The following is a 16,175-nucleotide window of genomic DNA, read 5'->3' as shown; positions in this document are numbered from 1 at the left end:
TAGGTAACACAGTGAAGAAAAACTACACCAATGTGTTTAGGCACATTTCTGGGGTTTTTAACCATCTAACGTGGTAATTGTTCTACTTTATCAGTTAGATATAGACAAATGCTTATGTTCAGCTATAAAAACTGGAACAGGACACTATGAAAAACCTGATCAAAACACAAACAAAAAAAAAAACAACCCCAGTTTCTTGTGGAATGAAATCTGCAACTCAGAAGTGACAGGACTTAAAGCAGCTTTTACCAATTTAACTGTTCAAAGAATCTTTGAACGTTGCTTAGGTTAAGTATGTATTTTTACGATTGTTTCATTAGAGATCTTTTGTTTATAGTCTACGCTTTAGTGTAAATCTTTCAAGGCATTATGGTGTAATGCTAGGAGGGAGCACTGCTCTGTCTTCTTCAGCCCCCTTCGGGGCTGCAAAACAAACAGCTGGCTCTAGATTAAATGGATGGGTTGTGGGTTGGTCCTGCTGCAGAGAGGGGAAAAGGGCTTGTGTTAGAAGACAGGAGTAAGAGGAGTATCTCTTTCCTTTGGTCTCACAAAGTGTGCGCTGAAGCCCTACAGCTTTATCACTGCTATCAGCTGACCTTCTGGGGGACTCATCTTTCTCCCCGTAGTACATCCTTGCCAAGTTTCTCAGAATTTCCAGTCCTAAGGGGTTAAAGCAGCCCAGGTCTGCAGCCATAACTATGAAAAAAAATCCACGTAACCCCCCCATGTCTTTGAAGGAGGTCTGCTCCAGCTGAGGGGCAGCTCTGTAACTTTCCACAACCTGCACCAAGTCTCTGCTGGTTGCGAGACCGCGGTGGCAGAGGCCCCCTCCCGACCACCCATGTCCGGCATCTGTGAGCACTCATCCCTTGGGGACGCGGCTCGCCCGGGGGCCTGCGCGGAGCACCCAGGAGCCGCGGCGAGCGAAGCAGAGCGACGCCGGACGGGTCCCCGGAGCCCGGGGGGGGGGGAGGAGGGGGAGGCCGGGCCAAGCCCGTGCCGGCCCTCACCGGGGGGCGCAGCGCTCGGGGCACCCGAGGTCCGTCCGCCGGGGGCCGCGGGCAGCCAGCAGGCCGGGCACGGCGGGGCCGGGGCCGCCCGCCGCCGGCCCGGAGCGGGCGCGCGTCCTGCGGGCGCTGCCCAGCGCGGCGGGTGCTCCGCAGCCCAGCGAGAGTTAACGGCGGAGCCGCCTCTCCATTGGCGGCCGGCGGAGCGGCTGCGGAGCCCGCGTTTATAACCGGCGCACGGGGCGCCGCAGCCCTCCGCCGGCACCGCGGCTCGGCTCCATGCCGCGGCGGCCGGCATGCCCAGCCTGCTGCCGCCCTTCCTCGCCCTGCTCTGCTTCGGGGCGCCCGCGCCCGCCCTGAGGGGGCCGGCGCCGCCCGCCTCGCCGCGGCGAGCCGGCGCCGGGGCCGAGGCGGCGGCGGCGGCGGCGGCGGCGGAGGAGCAGCCGTGGTGCCCCTACAAGGTGGGGGCCGAGGGCGCGGCGGGCGGGCGGCTCTGCTTCCGCACGCCGGCCCGCGGCTTCCAGTGCGCGGCGCGGGCCTGCCGCGCCCACCGCTCGCCGGGCGGCGCGCTGGTGGCCAACGTGCTGCGCAACGGCAGCGTGCTGCTGCAGTGGGGGCCGCCGCGCCCCGCCGCCGGCCTCCGCGGCTTCGCGCTCAACTGCTCCTGGGACGGCACCTACACGCGCTTCCCCTGCGACAGCGTGGAGCTGGGCGCCGCCTGCCGCGACTACCTGCTGCCCGAGGCGCACGGCAGCGTGCGCTACCGCCTCTGCCTGCAGCCGCGCTACGCGCCGCCGCGCCCCGCGCCGCCCGCTCAGTGCGTGGAGTTCCGCGTGGAGCCGGCCGCCATGCGGGACATCGTCGTCGCCATGACGGCCGTGGGGGGCTCCATCTGCGTCATGCTCGTCTTCATCTGCCTCCTGGTGGCCTACATCACCGAGAACCTCATGAGCCCGGCCCTCGCCGGGGCCGCGGGCGCCGCCGCCCCCCGCCGCGCCTAGCCTTCGGCGCTGCGCCCGCGGGAGCCGAGCGGGGCCGGGCCGGGCCGCGCCGCGCCGCGCTGCGCGGGACCCCGCCCCGGCGCCCGGCCCGGGCTGCCGCGTCTGCCGGCGGCGGCGGTCCCGGTCCCTTGCCGGCCCGCTTCTTGCAGCGCGCCCGACGCCGTCCTTCTCGCTCTTTCAGGGGAGGAGGAGAGGTTTTCCAAACTGTTCTCGCAGCGGTTTTGCCCAGGGCCTCGTTTGAAGCGTTGGGTGTCGTGGGTTTGCCTTTCCCAAACTTCCCGGATTTGGGTTTTCCTCAGTATTTGGAACAGGATATTTTTTTTAGTATTCCTCAGCTCTTCTTCCTCTTAGGGTGGCTTTTCAGCCTGAGCCATACGCGGTTACTGAACTCACGGGATCTCAGTGGATTAAAAGTAAATAATGGCAAAGGTCCACAAGTGCCAGAAAAATGTCTGTTTTAAAAGCAAGCAACAGATCTTACAGAGGGCTTGTTTGAGAAGACTCTCCAGAACACCCTTGTTTTAAGCCTATGCCTAAATCCCCTTGCTCTAGACGTGTGCTTGAATTTTTTCCTGAGGGGGAATGTTGTTTGAAGTCCGTGGGAGAACAGACCGGTGGAACCACAAAACCCATAGCTAAGTGTGTCTTTGATCCAAAGCCCACCTAAATCTCGTGACTTACGTGGGTTTTGTATCGTGCCTTATGCTGTTCACGAATTCTGGGACCTAGACTGGCCACTGTCCAAAGCAACAGGGGTTTTCTGGTCAGCTCGAGTGACCGTCAACATCCTACACCGGCTAAACCTGCTTTTCTCCCTTTAGAACTGTCGTATCGGTAGTTTCCACAAAGATCCATGCTAAAGGGACAAATTTAGTATGACAGTTCCATTTTGTTGTGCAAGTATGAACCGATCCTTAATTATAAAATCAGTGCGATGTAAATGAGCGCCATCACTACCCTCTGAAATCCCATCTTTTAGGAATGCTGTGTGCAGCTACACTAAGGTAAAAGCGTCTTAAACACAGAACTCACTAATGTTGTAGCCGAGTGTTTTGAGCGTAGGAACACTCCTTGTTAACTGCTCACTCAATGCTGTAGTAAGTAAGGTTTTAGCCATATTCTAGTATTAATTCTATTGTGCCTTAGTGCTGAGAATTTGTCCCGTTTTATTGGTATATCTGTTCTTGTAGTCTTCATGGACAACTGTATCTCCCCTAGTGTTTTTGTCTCTGAAACTAGTGGTCGTTGGTTTGTTTGTTCGGTTGTTTGTTTTTTCAAAAAACCAAACTTGGGCTGATGATTACTTGAACTTTAAAATATACACAAAATAGAGTCAGTTACCATCTGAGAGGTGTTTATTTAGTGAGCTAGTTTTTATTTAGTGTTGTTTGTGTGTAGTTGACTGCTGTAACAGAAAATGACTTTGTATCACTTAAACGGAGCACCTAAAGCAAAAGTAGGGGAACAGCTCTTCTGTAAAGGGGTATTGCTATTAAAATACTTCCGTTTCACATGTGATCTGTTGGTGTAAATGTTCATCACTGGCGAATAGCCCGTACGCTTTTCTTTGTGAAAGTAGTTTGTGAAGTATACACTTGCTAGTAGAGGGTAAATATAGAAAGCATACGGAATCCTTAATAAAGTGCAGTATTTGTACTAATCATAATCCCTTCAATAATTCGTGAGTGGCTGAGAAACTGAAGGTCTATATTTCACCAGGCAGAAATATCTTTTGCGTGTTTGTTATTCCTGATTTGTTTTCTTTCTCACATGCAGCTGACTCTAAATTTAACAGTGTTCTCTTTTTATTAACTCGCCTATGTGCTTGATTTAAGCAGCCTGACAGTATCTAGCATCGCGGTAACAGAAAGATGGTGTCATTCATTGATATTGAAGGACGATGTCATAATTTTTCTTTTTTTATCCCTAAGGAGACTGACTGCTCGAAGAAAAGGCAATCCGTTTTTAAGAACATTAAGACAAATTGCATCTAGTGGTTTCGTTCAGTGAATTTAAACACAGAGTAAATTTGGGTCACAAGTCTTTTAAAGGTTTCAAGTCAGTCTTTTCTGTAGCCAGTTCTGCACTGGACTATTAGAGTGGCACTGATTTTGTATATCTCTGTCAGCTTCTGTCAACCAGTGTTACTGTTTTGTTCTTCATCTTGTCGTGAATTGCCAGATGTGAAATTTAAATGTATAAATAATGAGCCTTGTACCACCTTGGTGTTGACCTTAATAAATTAAGAGAATAATGAAAAGAAATGAAAACATCACAAATATTTAATGGTTCAAGATCTTGTTTGACTCAAAGTGAGCAAATCTGCCCAAAGACTGGTCATAACGATACTCCGTTGCCTACTGTAAAATTATGACAACATTAATGGGAAAATGAAGAGAGATTTATGCTCTGAGTACTTGATTTTTGTTCACTAGAGGTTTAGACTATAGGATCCCAGGGTCATTTGGGTTGGAAGGGACCTCTGGAGGTCATCTAGCTCAGCCTCCTGTTCAAAGCAGGGTCAGCTGTGAGATCAGACCAGGTTACTCAGGGCTGTATCCAGTGCTGCCTTGAAAACCTCTGGGGACAGAGACTGCACAACCTCTCTGGGCAAGCCGTTCTGCTGCCTGAACTTGATCATGGTACTGTCCATAACTGTAAAAAAAGGCTTGGGCTAGACAGATCATCTGGTGCAGTCTAAAAATATTCTTACCAAGCAGGAGGTCACAGCACCTAGTACAAGGAGCTCATGATCTACATGCCCAACAGCAGGGGGGAAAGAGGCGCAACACTCAAGATAATCACTTCAGTCTTTCAGATGCAGGAAGCCAGATGTGAAATCTTGTATGGAAACTCACTGAGCCAAAACCATTAATTAAGGTAGCCAGGTGTCTTTGGTTTTGAATATAAATGATCCCTAGTTGACTTTTGAATGAGCTGCCCTAAGCTTCTAAATCCATCTTTGTTTACCAATTCGAGCTACTTCATTTTGTGTGCAGCCAGCACTGTTCATTGTGGTAACACTGATGTAAGTCTGAGGAAACTGAGCACCAAAGTTTATTTACAGTTCTGCATGTGACTATCTTCAGTAAGACACCTCTGCAGGTATTGATAGGATACGGTTACCTGCTAAAACAGCACCTAGTAGATACTATAGAGACGTTCTTTGTAGTCATCTCACATCTTCATGCATCTGTCTCTGTGGATTGCATTGCAACAGCATGCTGGGCAGAGGATAGACAAGCAAGAGCAAAATATGTAGAACAAGAATGTAAATCCTGATGGAGGAAATTCTGTAATCCTCTAAAGGATTATTTTTATCAGTTTTTTCCTTTCCATGCATTATAAATGTGATGTGGGAAAGAATATCTTATAGTTTCTCATTCATTTTCAGTGGATTAAGTTTTAATTGGACGCATCTTGGTGTCTGGAAAAGAAAATCAGAGTATTCCCTATTTCATTGTATGTGACATTGAGCAAAACATCTGCTGACCCATTGATAACTGTGGTTTTTTTCCTCCATCAAGAGTATAGAAATTTTATCCATCATGAGTACAGACATTTCTTTTTGGCAATAATGGGGAAAATTACATGTACATATACTTGATATTAATTTGACTCCCACAAGCCTTTGTGAGACTGCACAGTTAGAGAAAGCTTTATCCAGTATTTGCAGCAATTCCCAAAACATGCAGAGTACCTTGTAGAGTTATAATCAAACCTGGCCTGTGCAGGCAGCAGTAAAGAAGTGTCAGTATGCTGATTTATAACTGCCAAGAAGCTGGCTGTTGTGTACTTAATGCTTTGGGAAAAAGTGGAAATAGCTTCTAAGGCAACTACACATTCTCTGTATTACTACACAAGTATCTGCGTATTAAAAATCTATGGATTGTTAATCTATGGTACACTCTTAGGTGGTATATGGTCCTGCATTTATCTGGTAATTTCCAGTACAAATATCAAGCCATATCCATTTCTGCGGGAGTTAAAATGGAGAGTGATATGCTCATTAACAAGCTTTTTTTCCTTGCCTTGTGCTAAATGTGAGGAAAAAAACTGCTTAAACGTAAGCAGCTCAAGCTCAGCCTGACCCCAACTTTGAATCTTCTGGAGGAAACAGTCTGTGCCTCAGGCAAAGAATCTCTCTTAATTCCATTACGGTATTTTTTGTGGTACATAAAAGGAAGGGCTGCTTGGCTTTATTTGGAGGTGCAAATGAAAGCTGGTATTTTGCTTCCATGGAGACCTGGAGTTGTAGTCTTACAAGACTGCAAACTGCTGCTCTGTTTCACCAGTATGTTCCAAAAGAAAGGCTAGGAAGAGTGGGCTGAAAGGAGAAAAAGTGGCAGATAACAGTTAACTGTGTCACATTCCTGTTAAAGGCTTAGTAATTATAGCAGTGATGCTTGGATGGGGTCTTCTGCAGTTTTAGCCTGAGCAAATATACCCTGACTGGTATTGCTTCATCATAGATCTGGTCACTGCATCTCCGGTCTTTGCACATTGCCTGATCTCATCTGGGAAAAAAATGCCCAAACCCCTTTTTCTGTTTTCACCTGAAAGAATGTTTTTTGATGCAGAAATTTTCATGCCACAATGTTTGGCTTGTCATTTAAAATTCACTGGCAGTATTTTCAGCCTGCTTTGCCGAGATGGAAATGATGACACGGTGCGGTACAGTATTTATACAATGTGCCAAGAAAACCCCTCCAAAAGTGATTTTGGTGGAAGACTTTTCCAGAGGAGATCTCTGGGCATTGACCCATAGACCCTTTGTAAAAGTAGACATACACATTCAGATAATTCATTCACTAGCCAGATATCCCAGAACTACCAGATGATTTGCAGGCAACGGCATTTGCAGAACAAGAAGTAACAAAAGAGCGGGCATTGCAGCCAGCGGGGCAGATATAGCAAGCATGGCTGAGAGGAGACCCGGGGCAAGAGGTTTTGCAGAAAGGGCTGAGCAGAAAGATAGACAGGTTTCAGTGGGGAGTGCAGAGGGGAGAAACATGGGTGGCCTATGCTGAAGAGCAGCGAAGAAAAAGAACAAAAACACCATTCTGCCGGGAGGGAGGCAGGCGCTAAAGACAGGGAGGGGGAAAGGCTTTTCTCGGGAAGCGCTGAGGAGAGAGAGGGGACGCGTTTAGGCGGGAAAGGCCGGGTGGCAGAGGGGCTTCATCTTCACGCGCCGGGGCGAGCCGTGAGGCGGGAAGACCTGAGGAGAGGGGAACGGTTTGCCATAAGGGCTGAGGGGAGGGAGAGGGAAAGATTTTGTCGGGAAAGTCGAGGGAATAAGGAGGAAAGGGTTTTTTTAAATGGGAAATGCAAGAGAAGAGGGGGGAGAGGTTTTACCAGGACGCGCTGGGGCAGGGCGAGGCTTTTTGCAAGGTGCTGAGAGGAGAGCGAGGGGTTGTGTGAGCAGGTGCTGGAGGTGCTGAAAGGCGGGAGAAGGCTCCGCTGGAAGTGCTGAGGGGAGGGAGAGAGAAACGGTTTGTCAGGAAGCGCTGGATGAGGAGAGAGGAGACGTTTTGTAGGGAAATGTCAGGGGGGTAGTGGGGAAAACCTTTCTGTGGAAAGCACTGGAGGGAAAAGGCTTTTGTGCAAAGCACAAGGGAAGGGAGGAAAGAATTAGCTGGGAAGAACTGAAGGGAAAGAGGTGAAAGATTTATGGGAAGTGCTCAGGGGAGAGAGAGGAAAAGCTTTTCTCAGGAAGTGCTGAGGTGATAGTGGGGAAAGAATTTCTCAGAAAGTGCAGAGGGAAAAAACTATTAATGGGAGGGCAGAAAATATTTTTAGGAAGCACTGAGGAGAGAGAAAGCACCCCTTCCTGGGCAGAGAGAGTCCTGCCTCACTAGGTGAAGTTCAGCTGGGCTGGGGAATAGAGTTGTTTCTTCGATGTCCTGATCTTGTCTCCTGCATTTCTCTTGCTCCCGGTTCTCCGCTCTGCCATGCAGAAGTGAGCAAGACGAGGAAGGCTTTGGAGAAACTGCAAGCAATGAGCGAGAAGAATCTGGAGGCTGGTTACGAGGCCAATGATGCCAGTCCCAGGGAATGGGGGAGAAGGACCCTGGACAATGGCACTTCTCTGAAGGTAGGGCCTGGCATGCAGACCCGCGTTCCCTGTTGTCCCCGAGTCCCTCGCTGCCTGGAGGAGCGAGGCCTCCCTGTAAATGAGGGCTGTGGTTTCTGCTTGGTTGGTGTCTTGCCATGCTACAGCTCTTTGTGGCCACTGAGAGTGACGACCCTGTAAGGAGGGTGGAAGTCACCGTGCTGCCATCCGTCTTCTTGGGGAAAGGGAGCTGTTTAGAGGCCTGAGCCATGGGACCGCCCAGTAAATGGGGTCCCGGTCTCTGCACCAGTGGCACTATGCCATGCAATGCCAGCCTGCGTAGCGTGGCTCCCCTGTCACCAGGGTGGAAGCCATGAGCTACCTGTTTCCAGGCCCTCGGTACCCTGAGGTGAGAGCCTGCTCCATAATCGCGGTCGAGGTGTCTGCCCGCGGGGCTTCAGGCCAGCGTTTCAGCAGGGCTCACTGTAAGTCAGGTGCCTGCCCTGTGGCCTGGCTGCCTGTTTCTCTGTGGCCTCGGTGGTACCTTGGGCCAAGCGCCTGCTCTGTAATTGGGGTCGAGGTGTCTGCCTGCGGGGCTTCATGCCTGGGGGGCAGTTATTTCTGCAGGGCCCACCTGTACCTCAGGTGCATGGCCCAAGGCTTCACGGCCTCGGTGCATGCCATGTGCTGCACCTGGCAAGGAGCTGTGAAGACCTGTAGGGTCAAAGTAGTGGCCACCTCGCGGGAGGCTGGATGTAGTTTTGTACCTCTCTCCCTCTGGGAGAACAGGAGGCATTAGTGTTTGAGACTGGCTGGAGCTGGTGCTGCAATGAGGGTTTTTTTTTCTCTTCTGGGAAGCTGTCTTGTGTGCGTGTTGGTATGTATGGGGGTGACTCAAGCGTGGGGATTGTGTTTTTGCATGGTTTTGTTTCAAATTACTGCAGTATTGTCTTTTGACTCTTCACGGAAGCAGAGAACAAGAAACATTGTGCACACGAACCAAAGGATCCTCCTGTGTTCCCCTCAAAGGGCATTTCTGTGGGTACAGACCACATCCCCTTGCTGCTGGGAAGAAGGCAGGCTCTTTATGACCCCCCTTGGCAGACACTGAGGCGTGACCTGCCAGTAACCCAGGAGCAGGTCAGCCCACTTTGCATATTGCAGCCGACTGATGTTACACTTGGCATGCCAGCGCTGCAGGGAGTGTGCGTGGCATGAACCTTCCCTTTAAGGGTTGTATGTGCATGCAAGACTTCTGTCTTTGAGCTGACTGACCTCCCCGTAATCAGGGCTGAGGTCTCTGCCTACTGGGCTTCATGCCTGGCTGGCAGTCAGTGCACTGTGAGTACCCATTAATTAAAGGCCCATACAGGAAGACCCACCTGGCCTCCCCACAGTCAGGGAGTGGGTTGATGCTGCAGTGGCCTCTTGTCTTGATGGTGCTTTCGCTGGGCACGCAGGGTGCACACCTTCCAAGCACCTTCTAAGCACGATGCCGGGGGTCTTCTTGCCACTTGGGGGGGGCATGGAGCTCTCTTGAGCCCTGCCCTTCCACTACCCTGGGCTTGGGCCTCTGCCTTTACAGCGCTGAGCCCTGCCGACAGCCTTGGCCGAGCGAGAGCTCTGTAGCTGGGGTGAAGGTCACACAAGCTGCCTCTCTGAGATGCTGACGGGCATCTGTTGTCCTGAGCACCATGGGCTCCCTGTAGTGCAGGGGCCGAGACAACTCCTTCAGTCTCTTGAGGAGAGGCCACTTTTCCAAGCCCTCTTGCAAAGTGAGCCCCCTGTGTAAGCGCTGGGTGAGACTCTCCCGTGTGCGTTGCTTGGCCCCTACCCAGCCTTCAGTGCTCAGAGCCCCAGGCCTCACACGCTGGCCTCCAGCCCATCCGAACCTCTCCGGCAAGCCTCAAGCCTTCTGTGCAGACACACCGTTGGAGGAGGCTGCTGCTCCTGCAGCACCGGCCGGTAAGGGCAGGAGGACCGGCCCATCTGGCAGGCCGGAGGGGATGCCCTGGCAGGAGCTCCACCAGACCATGGTCTCTGGAGCAGGGCTGGGTGAACATTGCCTGCCCGCCATTGGCCTCTGTTTTTTTCCTCAGATGCATTCTGAATGGCACCGTGGAATGGTTGCCCGGGGAGAGTGTGGAGCTGGGCTTTCACTGGGTGGGCTTTTTGGTGGGTCTCTCATCCTGGTGGGGGGCCTTAAGAGGAGCCTAAAGACCCCCCGAGAAGTGGAAAGGGGAGGGTCCTGGACGGGCCTCGGAGCTCGAGTGCCAGGCCACGCACTGGCTGGGCAGGGAGAGTTCTGCCTCGCTAGGTGAAGTTCAGCTGGGCTGGGGAATAGAGTTGTTTCTTCAATGTCCTGATCTTGTCTCCTGCATTTCTCTTGCTCCCGGTTCTCCGCTCTGCCATGCAGAAGTGAGCAAGACGAGGAAGGCTTTGGAGAAACTGCAAGCAATGATCGAGAAGAATCTGGAGGCTGGTTACGAGGCCAACGATGCCAGTCCCAGGGAATGGGGGAGAAGGACCCTGGACAGTGGCACTTCTCTGAAGGTAGGGCCTGGCATGCAGACCCGCGTTCCCTGTTGTCCCCGAGTCCCTCGCTGCCTGGAGGAGCGAGGTGTTAGACTGGATGTAGTTTTGTACCTCTCTCCCTTTGGGAGACCGGGAGGCATTAGTGTTTGAGACTGGCTGGAGCTGGTGTTGCAATGAGGTCTTTTTTCTCTTCTGGCAAAACAATTGGGTTTTTTGTTCCTGTGTTTAATGTCTCTTTTTGTATATTTATTTCCTAACTCCTTCTATAGATTTTATTTATGCTTTTCAGACACCCAAAACGACAGAATACTTTTTCACCAATAATAAAATTTGTTTCCTCATCTCTGCACCAGTTTAAGATATTATCTTCCTTTTTGCCTCCTTCATGTTCCATTTTTGGTGTGATTTTATCTGTCATTAGTCTTTGTCTTATTTTCCATATTTCCTTTTATTCTATAATGTAGCTGCAAGATCTGTGTGAAAACATGCCTGTAGATGGACTATCTTTTGTAGCTCTGGCTCCATATGAGAAAAATACCCGAGATCTATTCAGCTGGTTATTTTGTCTTATGGCCTGTTATCTTCTCCTTCCTTTAAATCACTGTATTCCTGCTGTCTCTGAATTTTCAGGTTATGAATTTTGTCATTTTTTTCATTTCCCCACATAGGTGTGGAGGTACTTTGCTCACATATCCTTTGTTGGACCTTGTTTCTCTAGGTGTACTTTTTAAGAGCAAGCAAAGGCATGTGAGTACTAGGACTAATGTGTAATTATCTTGGGTCTTTGTGTCCCAGATTTCTGTTCTATTGCAATAAAAATTTTCCTGGGATAAACGCAGCAGGAGATGGTTATTTTGGTTCTTGCTTTTGGAATTTATATGTCCTAAAATCTTCTGCCCGCAGTAATCTCATTTTTGCAAGCTTTGTGTTTTGAGTTGTTAATTCCAGCATACAATAATATTAAAGGTATAGCTGGAGCTTTTGTCTTTGGAGCAAGGTTTCTGGAAATGTTTTTAAAAAATAATTGTGGGCATCTAAGGAAAAGCTCATTTGTAAATGTCCTATCAGATATTATTTTCTTATAAAGCTTTTTCATTTTTGTAGAAAAAGCAGGGATTTTCCCAATTTAATTTTTGCTCTTTAATCCTAGTCACTTGGATAGTATTGTTTAGGAATTTGGTTTGTGTTTGCAGGCAGTATTGATCTGTATCTCATCTATCTCACCTCTCCATCTCATAAAAATTATTTATTGTCATTGTCTTTAGGGGCCTAAGTCCTACACAGTTACTTCAGCTCACACTCATCTATTGCCTTCCTGAAATGGAGCTGGAGTCATATTCAGTTAAGCTTCCCAAGTACTTTCAGAGTTTCATCTCCCTGACGACCACTTTCTAATGATGTATTTTACTTAATAAAGCTTACAAGGGTAGGAGTCTCAGTTCTGTCTTAGACCAAATAAATGGTAAACTGATAAATACTGAAAAGAATTAGAATGAAATTTAAATAACAGTTAACTGTACTATCTTCTTTAATAGTCCTTGTATATAACGCTTTGTCGGGGTTTAGCTTCAGTTGGCAACTAAGCACTGCACAGCCGCTTGCTCACCCTCCCCCCTGGTGCGATGGGGGAGAGAATCGGAAGAGCAAAAGTAAGAAGACTCGTGGGTTGAGATAAGAACAGTTTAATAAGGGGGGGGAGGGGTGGAGAATTGTAGTGAAAAGGAAAACAACAAGAGAGCGAGAGAGGAACAAAACCCAGGAAAAAAAAACAAGTGATGCAACCGCTCACCACCCACCAACTGACACCCAGCCCGTCCCTAAGCAGCAATCGCTACCCCCAGGCCAACTCCCCCAGTTTCTATGCTGAGCACGACGCCCTATGGTATGGAATGTCCCTTTGGGCAGTTGGGGTCAGCTGTCCTGGCTGTGCCCCCTCCCAGCTTCTTCTGCACCCGGCAGAGCAGGGGAAGCTGGAAAGTCCTTGACCAGTGTAAGCACTACTTAGCAACAACTAAAACATCAGTGTGTTACCACATTATTCTCATACTAAATCCAAAACACAGCACTATGCCAGCTACTAGGAAGAAAATTAATTCTATCCCAGCCAAAACCAGGACACGCTCCCACTATATTACAAATTTCCTGTCACAGGAATACGTGGCAAATAGCTTGACCTGCTGTGTGCAGTCTTGATGGCAATTTGTTTGGCCTGCTAGAATCACGACACTAACTTGGTAGAGTGTAACTAAATTTGTTTTGCTTGTTAGGTACTCAGTTGTAATCGGTCCCATTGTAACGCGACTGAGATGACACTTTTAAACTCAAAGGGTATGGTTGGCACAGGAGTGGAAGGAGAGGGCTAGTGCATATGGCGCTCTGCCCATAGGCAGCCGTAGCAGTAGACATACCATCTGTCTCAGGCCACTTTTGGAATCTAATTTGAGTGATGATTCAGAAGATCACAGTTAGATGCAAAGGTTTCGTATAAAATAGTGGTCAGGGGACATTTTTTTGTGAGAGGGGAGAATTCAGAATACCTGAAGTTAAGCACTTAAAATTAGTATCCCCCTAAAGATGAAACTTACAGAATAATAAAAACTTTCCTCTCCTGACATTGTGCAGTGCCACGAAAAAGGTAACCCCAGAGGCCACACCAGCTGCAACCTGACACTGGCGAACCGAAATCTTTAATGCTTTCCCCACCCCGCGTACTGCGCATTCCTGCTGCGAATCACCTCAGAGCTGGAGGGAAACTGATCCAACTTCATGGCCAGAGCGCTTGGAGTTTCTGAGGTCTGTGTGGAGTGATGACAGAAGCAACTACCTTAAGAACAGACTGGGGATCTAGACAGTGGTTCCCACATGATAATAAAAAAGTTTTTAATTGCACCACTAGTTGTTTCATCTTGTATTCAGTGCAAGGTAGAAAGAAGACGAGGCCCTGGTCACCATTTTAATATAGTTCCACATTTCCTAAGTACTTTTTAAGACCCCATCCTGTAAAATAGTCATTGTCCAATGGCTATATTGAATTCAGCAGGAAGGTAAGATGCTTGTTCCTTGGCAGGAAGCACTTAGCATCTTGAAGGATCCATTTAACTTGCACCCATTTTAATATCAAATTGATTTTGTCACAGAGTTGCTCTCAGATCACAGTTCAGAGTAGGCAGTTGATAAGAAATTCATTCCAGCTGTCTGAGACCAGATAAATAGAGCTAGAGGGCTATGAGAAAAAGTAATTTCCAAGCATTTATCCTGGCTGCGATGAAGCTCAGGGCCTATGCAACCACATCTGGCACAAAGTAGCATCAATGGGAGATTTTTAGTGAGCATTTTAGTGAGATTTTAGCGAGCATTCCTTCACTTTCCACATTTTAGAATTGTCAGGGCCTGGGGAGCAGGTGTCTGCTTAATACAATCTCTCTTGGTACCACTATTCACTTCCCTCCAATTATGTTAATCAGAGTGACACCAAACAGCTTCTCAGCTCCGCTCTCGGCCCTGGAACTGTGAGGCCTGACTGCGAGGAGATGGACCAGACCTGTGCTTAGAGCACGCGGCCATTGTCACGGTGTCGAATTTTAACACAAACAACTTTTGTCCTTGGAGTCTATGCACACTCAAATTGGAGTTGGTTTCCTTTGTATTCTGCACTGACAGCAAAAATGTCCTTGTATCCTCGGAGAGATAAGCTTCCACCTCACCGATCTGCTAATGTCCCCTCACTGCTCTAAAAGGACCTTTCTGGAATGAAGGAGGAAACCTCTATGTCCTCTACGCCTTGGTTTCTCATCTCTCCTAGCTGTCTCACTTCTCAGGCACTGAAGAGTACCACGGTCAGCTGAAACAGCGCAAGTAAACCAAGGTGGAAAAGCACAATGATGGGGAAAGGGGAAAAGATGATGAAAGCTTCAGAGGAAAATGGAATTGGTCTGGGCTAAGCAAGGAGTGCCATGATCGTTTTGACCTGTATGCGAGCAAAACAATTCTGAAATCAGTGCATTTTACCAGCCAGGCAGTACATAAATAACTCCTAGTTTTGGCCCTTCTTTTTTGAACAGTTTTCAGTAAAAGCATGAGGGTTTACTGCTAAAATGCCGAATCCCATGATTAAGCTGAACTGAAAGCACATGTCTGCCTCATCTTCGCTACAGAGTCCTCAGCATGGAGTGGTCTGGGCACAGACATGGGGATGGGATTGGCCCAGGGTGTCAGACCCGATTCACTCTTTCCTAGGGGTGATTCAGCTCTCCATCCCAACGCTGCTTCTCCGGATCTTTGGTCCATGGCCCAGCTCAGTGGACCCACTGCAACATTTGGCTGCCACCTAGTGTGGGGAAAGAAAGCTAGCCAGAAGACTCTGCTTTTCAGGAAAAAAGCGGTTGCTTGAACCACATTCTTCTGAAAACAAACTAAGGGAGTATGTGACTTACGTTGCCAGGCAAATGGGAATTATATGCGCGTGAAGTATGGAAATAGGGCATATTGGGAAGAAGCTGGGAAGACCCAAGACCTTACATTGTAAATTTGGAGTAATTTCTTTCTGGATGTTGGAAAATTGCTTGTATATTAAATGAGACGGGGTTGTCCAGTAGCTAAGTTAGGGGACTTGGAGCTGGGGTGACTGGAATGTACCAGCTGTTGTGGTCACAGCGAGTTATTACATTTCTGTCTCTCCGTTTGGCACGTGTAGATGAAGCCTAATAGCATGTGCGTACATGTACGCGTGCCTGAGACTCCAGAACTACAGAAGTACTAGATAGAGACGCTGCTGTTGTCTCTGCTGGAATCTTTTAGCTGTTGCATTTGACTCTGAAAGAGCCACGTGCTTATACAGTAACAGTACAAGGCCATGGTTAGTCATGAAAGCGCTAACCCAGACGGGTATGTCATCGGGCATTTTCTACAGCCCTATGTTTAATTTACATGAGGGGTGTGAATGTTTATCCAGTAAAATACTGTATACGTGTCCTTGTTTACAGTAGAGTAGTAGAAATCCACAGCATGTAATGGTGATTAATAGCAGAGCTGGACCTTTTCTCACAGCTGCTCCCTGTCTTGCGCTAGCCCTCAGGTAGTTTCATTCAAGTGCCTTTCTCTGCCTCACAGTTGTCCCCAGTGTTGGAACTGCACCTGTGGAAAATATCTGGTAGCTGAATCGTCCATCAGGACAAAGTGTTATCATTTAGGAGTAAGAGGCTGTGTGCTAATAGCGGGCTGCCCTGTGGGAAATCAGGAGTTGGGTCAGAAACAGTTTCCAACCACTCGCTCCTCTTAGAAAACTGGGAAACGCAGTTGGATGGGAGGAAATGAATTGTGCCGTGCTTGGCGCTGCGTTGCCAGGGAACACCCGTGACCCTTCTGGTGGCTTTTCTCTCTCAGTAAGCGGCTGACAAGTTAGGCGGTATTTTTAGGTGAACAGCCCGAACTCACGAATTCACGCTAAGTGACCTGTTTTCTTTTGTAAACACTCGAGCCCCCTGCGGGTTGCGCCCGCCGGTTCGCCGGTGCTGCCCGGGAAGCTCCGGGCTCCGGAGGCAGCGGCGTGTATTGAGAACGACCCGCGGCCTGTCCATCGCT

General features: G+C 49.0%; 2 protein-coding genes across 5 annotated transcripts in view; both read left to right on the top strand.

The window, feature by feature from the left end:
• LOC140661685 (uncharacterized) overlaps positions 1 to 10,791 on the top strand; it is a 54,467-nt gene extending 43,676 nt beyond the window's left edge. The window contains exons 14-16 of one of the 4 annotated variants that reach the window (XM_072884224.1): positions 7,966 to 8,102; positions 9,899 to 10,025; positions 10,477 to 10,791. In XM_072884224.1, coding sequence (XP_072740325.1) covers positions 7,966 to 8,102; positions 9,899 to 10,025; positions 10,477 to 10,745 — 533 coding nt within the window. In that variant the 3' untranslated portion in view covers positions 10,746 to 10,791. Of the gene's footprint in view, positions 1 to 7,965; positions 8,103 to 9,898; positions 10,026 to 10,476 lie in introns of those variants that run through there. The other 3 variants (XM_072884225.1, XR_012045836.1, XM_072884233.1) reach the window with 3 other exon arrangements.
• Positions 999 to 4,784, top strand: FNDC10 (fibronectin type III domain containing 10). Its single transcript, XM_072884247.1, has one exon. The coding sequence runs from the start codon at positions 1,304 to 1,306 to the stop codon at positions 2,006 to 2,008; it is 705 nt and encodes a 234-aa protein (XP_072740348.1). The 5' UTR covers positions 999 to 1,303; the 3' UTR covers positions 2,009 to 4,784.
• Positions 10,792 to 16,175: the final 5,384 nt, after the last annotated feature.

The sequence above is a fragment of the Ciconia boyciana genome, chromosome 19 (assembly GCF_034638445.1).
Source record: "Ciconia boyciana chromosome 19, ASM3463844v1, whole genome shotgun sequence".
Classification (NCBI taxonomy): domain Eukaryota; kingdom Metazoa; phylum Chordata; class Aves; order Ciconiiformes; family Ciconiidae; genus Ciconia; species Ciconia boyciana.
The sequence above is the reverse complement of the archived record's forward strand: the minus strand, read 5'-3'. Positions and strand labels throughout refer to the sequence as shown.